Raw genomic sequence first — 11,293 nt, 5'->3', positions numbered from 1 at the left:
GCAATATGATGATTAAGAGTGTCCAAAACAACAACACAGACACGAATTTATTGGTGGCAGTTTCTCAATTAATGAAATGGTTCTATTAACAAGTTTTGTCATGACGATGATGATAAAAAAAGGGGAGTAATAAAACTAAATCTTACATATGATATTATCTATGGCACAAAAATATTGTTGTCAATAACAACTTGCTAAGAAAAGTCATCTTAGAAGCCCCACATTAGAATAGAAGATAAGACATGAACAAAGGTTTATAAGTGATTGTAGGCATATTAGAAATATAAACGCTACGGATACCAAGAACGACGGAAAAAATCAAATGAAAGTTTACATCGTGGTGATATCATTGGACAAGAGGATAATTCTTCTATAATCTGACATTTTCCAAAAGCATTCCATTAGAAGGAACCCCATTAAAGTTGATAGTCATATCTTGTAAAAGCCTTGCATTCCACAAAATATATTGCACATAACGAATATCATTTGCCCAATTTTTTAAGTTGGATGTTGAAATAGTACATGATTTGAGATGATACGAAACACATTCAAGAATCGAAGATGGGCATTTCCATTCCTCTGATGATGTGGTCCTCCAATACTGTTAAAGGGATGAAAATAACATTTAAAAAATATATGGAAAAAAACAAGAACAAAAAATAAACAAATACACAACTCAAAAAAAAAAAAAAACTAAACATACCGTTTTAATATAAAGAATTTGAAGCTTGGGGCAAAGTCGGAGTAGTTTTAGCACATCATCCCAACAATGACGAGGACTTAACCATAGTTTAATAAGAATTAAGTTTGGAAAATCTGAAATGACTTTGAAAAAATCATCTGGAGACCCGATACACAATCTAACCAACTTAGAAAGGGCCAAAGATTTTTTAAATACTGTTTCTGATGCTTTGTTTTTGTCAAGTTCCAGACAATAGGTACCTTTAAGATGCAAATATTCTAGGTTAGGACAAGAAGAAAGAAAGTTTATGTAATCGTTCCGATTTTCAAATCGAACGCGATTCAACTTCAGGGATTTCAGAGATGGAAGATTAACACACGAAGTATCATTTCTAAATATTATACTCGAAAGTTTGAGAACAGTTAGTGTTTTGGAGATGAAAATAATGGGCTTCAAGGTGTGTCTATACAACTTGAGGTCAAACTCCTCAACACGACGTTGTATTGCGACTTCTAGCCATGTGTTGATAATGTGGATATCTTTCTCGCGGGGAATTTGTCTTGCGACTACTACCGATGTGTTGATGTTGTGGATATCTTTTTTGCGAGAAATCAGATTACGGCGGTGGCGGTAATAACATTGTTTGAAGCGAAATTTTTTCAGGGGATGAGCCTGGTTAATTGAAAGAGGATGGATCATGAGGTTATCAAGAAAGCTATCGAAGCGATCATAGGTTTGAAAGTCTTTGAAGTTTTTATCGTGGAAGCGGAGAACGGGAAGTGAATAGAAGAGTGGGGTCCACCGCTTAGAAAGAAGGGTTGTAGTAAAAGCAAATTTTGTTGGGAGAAAAGAGAGTATGCGACACAATAACTCATCTGGTAATTCGCTGATTCTATCCACAACTGTTGTCGAGTCCAGAGAAGGAAGTAATGGTTCGAGAGAGCGTCGTGGCACCTGTTAACATCAAACAAAGTGAACGATATGAATGAATAGAGTTAATATCAAACAAAGTGAACGATATGAATGAATAATGAATGCAGGGGCGGATCTCTTTGGAGACCCCCAGGTGCCACTGCACCCCCCAGTTTTAATATAAATTTCATATTATCCATGATATTTCAATTGATATGTTGGTGTTGCAGTGGTTTTGCGGTCGCTTAGTCAATTAAAGGTCGCGAGTTCGACCCTCTGGCACCCTCCTTTTTATAATTCTTTGCGAATTTTCCTTATTTTACTCAAAAAAAAACGTCCAGATGGGTCTCGAACACAGCATCCCCATGTAGCAATCAAGAAATATTACCACCACACCAATTTACAATGCTGCATATATTTTGAAAATGTTTAATATATATTCTTCAAATATTTGGCACCCCTAAAAAAAAACTCAAGATCCGCCACTGAATGAATGTACCTTACAACATAATAAATAACAATAACAACATTAATAATAATAGAAAACTACTATGATTATTACATTACAGCTACTTAAAAAAAAAAGGTGTGCGAAACACAAATGTAATTTAGAAAGATGAAGCAATTCATCCAATTAATTATCAAACATATTGGAAACCCTAATAAACAATTTCACAATCAAACATTAGAAACAAGCACGAAGCATATATGTGATTACTTAGTAGCCATCATATATTTAGTCTTTCAAATAAAACATTTATGAAAAAACCAATACTTTCTATTGATAAACACAATTTTTAGGTTTTCATGAAAAAAATCTTGCATGCTTCTCCTCTAGAGCCTTTAAAGAGAAACAAGAGAAACTTATATGTTTTATTACCTTTGTAGAAGAACAAGACCCTTTTGATTGCTGACCTAAGCCATGATTAACAATTTCCGGATGTTGCTCATGAACCTTAAAAAAGGTATAAGAATAAGTTACGGATGTTGCTCATGAACCTTAAAAAAGGTATAAGAATAAGTTAGTGATTTTTTTAATGAAAAAGCAACATCATATAGTAGCTATCAAGAAAGAATGCATAAGTGTGGAGAACTCGGTAACCTACGAAAAACAAAGTAAAGAGAAACTTGTAGCTACTAGCTAGCATGACAGGAAAGCATTACTACTACATGAGAGAACATATATATACTACCTTAGCATGAGGCAGTTCCAATGATATTTGGTAAGCTGGATTGGAGGGATCCCGACGAAAAGCTCGTTTGAAGTAAACAGCTGCACTGTCAGAGTGAAGTTTAGCGTCGTGCGAGTCTGGGGTTAAAAGTGCCTGCATAGTGTGAGCCATTCCTAGGAGCCAAGGAGTATCGGGGTTGTTGGGATCCCGAGAAAAAGCCTCCTCCAGCTTTGAAATAGAGACTGAATAACAAGATGAATGAATGATCGAAACAAAACAGCATATAATAACAAAAACCCATCATTAGAGGCAATACAAAAATTTGACATGATGATAGAAAACAGTGATGCTAGCAATCAGGTGTGTAATTGAAATATGTTTCTAACTTTCTGTACATAGCATTAGTGGTCGACTGAGCTATGAAGCATGGATGCGGATACGGGGACACAGACCCCAACACCTCTAAATAATTTAAGAAAATTACATAATTCAGTGTGTGTCGGACACGGACACTGGGATACGCCTAATCTGAGGAGTGTCCGTGCCAAGGTTATAAAAATCGGGACTTTACTTCAAGTCGAAAGGGAGTAGCAAAATCGGGACTCGTAAAATCGCAATCAAAATCGAAGGATTTTACTCAAGGACTTTTGTAGAATCGATGTAGGATAGCAAAGTCGGGACTCGTAAAATCGCAATCAAAATCGAGGATTCTACCAAAACAAAAATAATGTTAAATATATATTATAAATTGCATATGGTCATAAATGTCTAAAGTTCAAAGTCCACAAAATACATATACATAAATGTGGGAGAAGTGAAGGAATGAAAATTTTTGGCCTTTCGGATATTTATAGAACGGGTTATGGATTCAAATCGGGTCAATTTACGAACCAGGTCAAAAATTGAACCTTACAAAAAAATGAACAAAATCCTTCAAAATCCTGCGATTTTGAATGGATTTCACGATTTTGTGCGATTTTGATAGGATTTTGCCTGTTTTTGGGACTTTGCTATGGATTTGAGTCGTTGAAGCTACGTAAAGTCGCAAAAACCAGGATTTTGAGACTTAAGTCGGGTTTTTAATAACAATGGTCCGTGCATCATAGCCACCAAATTAAACCCTAAAATGATGAATAATATTTCGTGAATAAAACAGCATATAATATACCTTGAATGGTATGGAATGAATCAGGAAAAGATTGAGACTGAGATAATCATAACAAAGCAACACCCCATCTTGTTAAATTCTCAGCATCACGAGGGTTTTTGTTGTACCTTTGTTCTGCCAAAATACATTCATGCTTCATTGGTAAATCGAATTTGAATTTCCTCAGTGGATAATCCATCATCGCTAGCTGACTGGCTGGTAAATTGAATGAGTTTTGAGAAAACCCTAACTGAATTGAAGCGTAAACCCTAACACGGTTGAGGAAAGAAACGATGATTCAGAATCTCACTTTTTTTTTCTCTCTTTTTATTCAAATTTAATTTCTATTGAAACATACAGCCGCTCCAAAAATGTGGGTTAATGGGTTAACTAGGTCCAGCGGGTTAATAATTAGACAACACATTAATGAACCTGATCCGTTTATCCGTCTAAATACCTGGGTAATGGGTCGGTCCATCACCCTGTCCATTTTTTTTTACAACTTTACACATTCACGATATGGATACCTAATTTTTTTACAATCTGAATGTTGGAAATATTTTTAGTTTGAATTATTTGATCGTAAGAAGGGAAGTTTTTCGGATTATATAATTTGAAACCTCACTAAAGTTCATAACTTTTTTCATCAAACACTCCACATGCCTCCAGAAACACTTCATTTTTTGTGAAAGCGTGATTTGAATATGCAATCTTGTCATCAAGGGATGTCATAAACACTATTTTCGTGTAAATACAAAGGTAATGTGACCATAAAATCCTTCTTATTTGATTTATATGTGTTTTCATCTTATCACGTCAACCAATATGTGCCGGCTGCATTCGGGTTGTATAATCCAAAAATATGAACAACATATTTAAGATTATACAATACGAGCTCTGACAGTACCGAAACTGTCAAGTTTTCTTCACTAATTAAGGTTTTGCATTGTTTAAGTTATGGATGCTCCCAATCCCTACTTTGGTATTTGACGTTGCATCTCTAATTGTGTTGCCAACTGTTTCACCATAAGTTTTAGACATCTCAGCAATGCTAAAGTTGAGGTTCCTTCACATATGGCTGAGAATCCTTCTGGCGATACAAAAGTAGATGTTGTACCTTTAGTTGAAAATTCTTTCGGCAATGTTAGATCTAAGGTTCCTCCGTCTTTAGTTGAGAATCTTGAAGCAGTGGCTGATATGACAAGGTCTGTTGGTTCCTTTGACGTTATCATTTTTTGGATTTTACAAAATACACGCAAATTATTGTAAGCTATTAAGTCTATTCCAAAGTGATTTTTTTTTAAATTAAATTATTATAAGTATTTTTTTTGAAGGAAAATTAAATTATTATAAGTGTTAGTAACTTTTTTTTTTTTGACAAGTGACTTTTATTGTCAATCAATTATAATGTTAAGATGATTAACAATGTTTGACTTTAACTAAAACTATATGAAAAGTTATAATAGGATTGGTTTTGATTATTTGACTATGTAAAATTTTGTATACTAAAAATATATCAAAATTAAATAATATAAAATTATGGAGGCTCTATGTTGAGTCAAGCACCAAAAATCTGTCCTCATGAGCAAAGCTCAGTTTGTTGGGACAATGCATAATATATGCAAGGTCTGGGGTTCAAACCCCGACCACCACAAAAAAAAAAGCACCAAAAATCTCATATATGAGAACAACATCTCTCTCTCTCTCTCTCTCTCTCTCTCTCTCTCTCTCTCTATCTCTCTCTCTCTCTCTCTCTCTGTGTGTGTGTGTGTGTGTATTCATATTGTTACACGTTGGTATCATCGCCTTTACAATCTTCAACGATTCAGGTACACTCTTTTCTCTAATTGTAATGACAATTAGAGGCTAAACTTTTGCCATGGTTAAGTTAAATACTTAGTTAAAATTTATTATCAAAGAAATTCTTATGCTTAGATTACCTTTTTAAATTAAACATAACGAATTTTGGGACTACTCTGGTGTTCTTGTTCGGCCAAACTTTTTTCCAGGGAGGAAGTATTAAGAAAAGGTCATTTTAAACTTGAATTTTACGAGAATAGTTTGAAGACTTTGTTTTGGGAGAAATCCTTCTATCCCTTCGGGTTGATAGTTAAACAGTAATGTTTTCAAGGACTTTTAGAAAGTTTTTATTGTTTAATTTAGTTAGTAATAAAAGCATAAGAAAGCCTTGAATAATTTGTTTTTACTTAGTATTTTGACTAACCATAGCACTGTTTGCCTAATAATTTTATGGAAGATCTTGAGCAAGATCAGAATCAGAATAGTCTGATGAAAAATCAAGAATTAATCGATAACCCAAATTAACACTAGAGATGATCGAATCTGAGACCTTGTCATGTTGAGTCAAGCACTAACAATCTCATATATGAGAACAACATCCAGGGGGAACAACATTTCATGTCCTTTCTCGCCTCTCGGATGTTTCTCCTCCTGGCGTGTGGTAAGGTCATCGTTGTTTCAGTTTGGCACCGGCGAGCTCTTCAGAATTGACGCAAATTGAAGTGTAGGTAACTTTGCCCATGCTTTGTGACATCTTTTGGCACCATTCAAATCTACATAGATGGTGATTACGTCTTCGCTCTTGTTATAGCATTTCATTTTTAAGTGAACCGTCGAAGTGACTACGTCGAGTGCCACCAGGGTTAGGCGCCCTAGTATGCAGTTGTAGACTGATACGACCAGAATTACTAGGAAGGACGCTTCCACTGTTCGTTCTTCCACCCCATTTGCAAAATTATGCCCAAGTTAACATATCTACACATGCGTGTGCTCATTTCATTAAAGCCATGAAGTTCAGTGTCGTTGTAGGATTCCAAATCTTCTTTCCTCAGGCCTAACTTTTTAAAAGCGTCTTGGTATAAGATGTCCACAAAACTGTCTTTGTCCACCATACATCGAGCGACATCGTGGCCGTGGATGCCCACGATGACGACAAGCAGCATGTCTTCGTTAGGAATTCCATTTATTTTCTCGTCGACGAACCCCAATAACGGTCTCTTCTTCAATACCTTTGAGGTTGGCGCCGCTGCATGTATCGCCATTAGCTCGGCTATCTTTTGTTTGAACGTCCTCTTTGAATTGTTGCTTGAAGTTGTGAATCCACCCATTATTGCTCTGAGGAAAATTCGATCGCTCTTTCCCTTGTCTTCGTTGTCACTGTCGCAATTCGTTCTTTCCTCTTAGATGCTGCTCTGGACCTTCCTTGGAGGGCATTCTTCTTGCTCCGAGAAGCGTTTCTTCTTAGGGGACTTCTGCGGGGAGGCCTTGCGGTGCCCTTTGTTTCTTTAGCGTCCCTTTTTGGTCAAGCGGTTTAGCTTCCTTTTCTTTATCAATTCTTTGATCACATCTCCAAGTTGATGACACTCCTCTGTATCTTGGCCACGAATTCGATGGTTAGCATTAGTACTTTGTCCTGTCGGTTCTCGATGGTAGCAGTAGTAGATTTCCTGCCTCCTTGAACTATACGTTAAGGCACTCTCAGAGAGTAGTTTCTTGTGACAAGTTTAGGGGAGTGTAGTTCGTGAAACAGGCGCGCTGATTTTTCTTCCTATCATTGTCTCTACGTCGTTTATCGTTGCCGCTTTTGAGTGTCTCTTCTGCCAATCTCTTCTTTTCATAATTAATTTATGGATGGACGCGAATCAGCAGGTCACTCATATCTTTTGCTGCCCAAAGTTCCAGCTCCTCTTTGAATTTGCAATCGTCACGAAGGTTATTTTTAAAGATGAAGCACTTCAAGCTATCTTGAGCGCCATGCACTTTTATGCCTGCTCACGTGAACCACCCGACGTACTCCCTTAGGGTTTCTTTCTTTTATTGAACGATGGCATTCACTAAGGTCATGGTTTTTGGTTGTTTCTGTATCGCAGTAAAATGAGAAGCGAATTCGTCACATAGCTCTTTCCAGGAGTTGATAGAATTGTCCTCTAGCCCCTTGTTTCAGGTCTTGTCGGTGCCTTTCTATGTCAAATGAAACAGCTTGCATTTCACTGCACCTCACGCCATGCGGTTATCAAGGACAATGTCTATGTGTTCCACTTGTTCGTCTGAATTTGTGGTGCCCTCGAAAGTCTCTAGCTTAGGCGGTTTTGCAAAAACGCGGGGGATAGGGTATTCTGCTATCTTCCTGGTGAAATGTCCTTTGTGGTAGTTCGTGTGATGGCGCTCCGGAGAATAATATTCCTTCTTTTGACGACTTTGGCATGAGGGAGAGTCTATCTTTCCATGGCGGTCCACAGGTTTACCACGACGAGAATGGTGAGGAGACGGACTGCTACTTCATCTGTTTGAGTCATCGGGAGGATTCTTGATGCCTTTTCGACGGTTCGTCGGAATGGAGGCGGCGTCGTCTACCGCCACGGTTGTTGTGTGGCGTTTGTTCTGCTGAGCTTCTTCGATTTGTGTGGCGACTTCCGTCAGAGTCTTCTCTTAATTCTTTTCCACGCGTTCGAGTCTATTATTTTGTTATTGGAGCAAGTTCACCAGGCTCGTCAAGATTTCATTTGTCTCATGTGGCGGAGGAACATGAATAAGTGGTGGAGGAAGAGGAACATGCTCCGTGAAAGGAGGAAGTGGAGGGAAGAGCGTTGCGTTCATCACCGCGGAAGTACGAGCGTCGATCGTAGCGTCGAGGATAGCATTGATGTCGTTTCCTTCTGGATTCACCAATTCGAGAATCAGAATCGTTCGATCTTGGAGGATTTGAATCACATGACATGATTCTTGCGCAGTGGAGGATCGACTTTTGGTGGTTCTCCTACGAGTTCCGACCATTATTTTGAAGAATGGTGCAGTAACTGTCAACCGTTGTGGCGGAGGAACGTGTAACTGAAAACGGTTACGTCGGAGGAGCGCGTAACAGAAAACGGTTACGGTGGAGGATCGCTAAACCGTGGCAGTTAGTGAGCGATCCCCTCCTTCTAGCGCCAAATGATATCTCCAGTGAGGATAGATGAGAGACAACGGTGGCGGAAAGTGCTCCGATACGGTTGCGACGAGTCTTCGCGGTAGAACGAAAGGTGCCTGCGGGTACGTTAGCACTTAGCACTCCAACCCTCAAGTCAGTAATGGAACTGAGAAAGAGTGTGTAGAAAGTGTTGTAAAAAGCGAATCATACCTTGGGGGTGACGCAATGTCACCCTTATTTAGGCGCACGTTGGGAATAACCACTTCAAGGTTTTGCGGCGTGTGATTAAGGACGGTTAGATGACATGTGTAGACGTGGGATTAATGGTCTTCTGACCGGTCCGTAACAAATAGAATGACCTCGCATCTGTGCACCGCAACCTAAATCACTGTTTTTTATTTGTGCGAAAATGGGTAGCAACAACCCAAATCCGAACCCAAAATGTCATCTTCAGATCCGCTAAAATGAAAACCCATCCTAACGCAAATGTTATTGTGACAAGAAGAGCAAGATGAAGATTAATTCGAGGATGAAGAAGTCAGAGAGCGATGGAATGTAGAAATGATTGAATTTTCATTTTGTCTATCACTTTCTCTTTGTTTCCAATCTGATTTTTTATTTTTTTTAAATATGGAGTTCATAATTTTTTTTATAAAGTCAAAATTGTGTTATTATTGTAGATGATGAGAAAGAGGAATTTTTTCAGGATATTTTATAAACCCAAATGAATGAATATGTTGATGTTCTTGTCAATAAAATTTGGTGTTCTAATGGATATGATGGTGATGTTCTTTGTAATTAACTTTAATGATATGGGTGAAAATGATATTGTTGAGATTTATGAAGTTGAAGATAGCAATGATGAAGAAGAGGATTGTGTTTTGGATGAAGATGATAATGATTAGAAGGAAAAATCACGTGCCATTCCAATTTTGATTTTCCTTTTCATTTTTTTAATTCAGCAAATAATACACGTGGTCTTCATCTTTTCTTAAATAGATAATTACACGCGTGGCATGCCAACTGATTTAATGAGGTGGTACATAGGCATTGAATAAGTAAAAAATTACGAAAAGTAGGAAACTTACAAAGGGACTAATTCATAGGGGGCTAAATTTTTCATTTTCTTAATACGGGACCAAAATCGCAAAATTTGAAAAGTTAGGGGGCTATAAATACACTTAAGGCTTCATATTATTAAACTGTTGATCCAAGTACTGATTTTTGCCACCACTTCCGGTATAAGTGAACCACTCATTATGATCTTCATCATGAATGTGACCACCAGACAGATGATCAGACTGATTGCAATGATTCCTCTGACCCTCAACCCTCGCAACATGGGGAAAATGAGCACCCGCATTCCATTCTATCCTCCTACGTATCGCCAACAAGAACTCCATAATTCCTAGTAGGATCATTCTCAGCTACAATTGGTCCAATATGATCATTTGGAATAGTCACAAAGATTTTTCCACTAAAATCATTAACTTTTCCCAATTTCATAGCCTTTTCCATCGTAAAAGCAGTGTCGGGTCGCTTATCATTGTGAACGATCTGATAAATTTTTGGTGCATTGGTTCCTCCAACACCTTCTGATCTAGCAAGCTTAGCTGTACAAATTAAAATAGCATAATTAAATTAGATGATAAAAAAAAATTTGATATGCATATAAGTTTATGTTATTAAAAACAAATATAAATCAGAATATGGATTTGTTGTTGATTTCATACCTTTGGTACTTCATCGATTTGATAATTAGAAATTGATCCCTATTTTCAAAATATCATCACCATCATCCTGTTGACTTTCATCTTCATCAATTGTTATGAATAACATACTTGATCGAGAGGACAAAGATGGTTGGCTTGAAATCGAACGGATAGTTTGGTCAAGTTATCATATCGATAATATCGCATGCCCGAATTTGACGTGATAAAATCATATGTAACATTGATTAAACAAATTTCACTCAACAATCTAATTTTCTTAAGAAGTAACACTCACAAGATAAATTATATGTTGCAAGAATACATCAAGAAGGAGAACCATGAAAAAAGATATCGAAAATGGAAAAGAAAAGAAGAATACAAAAAGTCGAAGAAGGAATGGAGGAAAAATGAGATGCAACGGCGTCTTATATAGAGAACCAACAACAAAATGAAAATGTGACTTTAGGGTTAGGATTTCTGTACTTGGGTCTATAACAAATTGTCTTTTTTTAGTGGGCTTTTACTATTTGCACCTTCTAAGTTTTACTAAAAATAACATTATTTAAAATAAAGTGAATATTAATTTCATAGGCCACTAAGTCTTTAACATATTTCTTTACCTATTCAACTATCTCATTCACAATCAACACCACATCCGCCATACGTCTTCAACAAATAAATCACGATTGGTAAAGGGAAACAAAATTAATTATGAAACACCAAATCGATTAGAAGGGCATG

General features: G+C 37.1%; 1 protein-coding gene across 1 annotated transcript; it reads right to left on the bottom strand.

Annotated features, from left to right (window-relative positions):
• Positions 1-236: 236 nt before the first annotated feature.
• LOC146914881 (FBD-associated F-box protein At5g38590-like) lies at positions 237-5,145 on the bottom strand. Its single transcript, XM_085721162.1, has 4 exons — positions 5,031-5,145; positions 2,788-3,008; positions 2,475-2,549; positions 237-1,636 (listed from the first exon to the last, which is right to left on the bottom strand). Exons 1-4 carry the CDS (start codon positions 5,143-5,145, stop codon positions 677-679), a joined length of 1,371 nt encoding a protein of 456 aa, XP_085577288.1. The 3' UTR covers positions 237-676.
• Positions 5,146-11,293: the final 6,148 nt, after the last annotated feature.

This window comes from Medicago sativa, chromosome 6 (assembly GCF_051527215.1).
Source record: "Medicago sativa cultivar Bolivia chromosome 6, Bolivia_mono, whole genome shotgun sequence".
Classification (NCBI taxonomy): Eukaryota; Viridiplantae; Streptophyta; class Magnoliopsida; order Fabales; family Fabaceae; genus Medicago; species Medicago sativa.
The sequence above is the reverse complement of the archived record's forward strand: the minus strand, read 5'-3'. Positions and strand labels throughout refer to the sequence as shown.

Coding starts and splice junctions, on each gene's coding strand:
- LOC146914881 (XM_085721162.1), bottom strand. CDS start 5,145: ATGATAACGTCAAAGGAACCAACAGACCTTGTCATATCAGCCACTGCT. Junction 2,550..2,787: donor TGGAACTGCCTCATGCTAAG/GTAGTATATATA, acceptor ACCTTTTTTAAG/GTTCATGAGCAACATCCGGA. Junction 1,637..2,474: donor GGTCTTGTTCTTCTACAAAG/GTAATAAAACAT, acceptor TGATGTTAACAG/GTGCCACGACGCTCTCTCGA.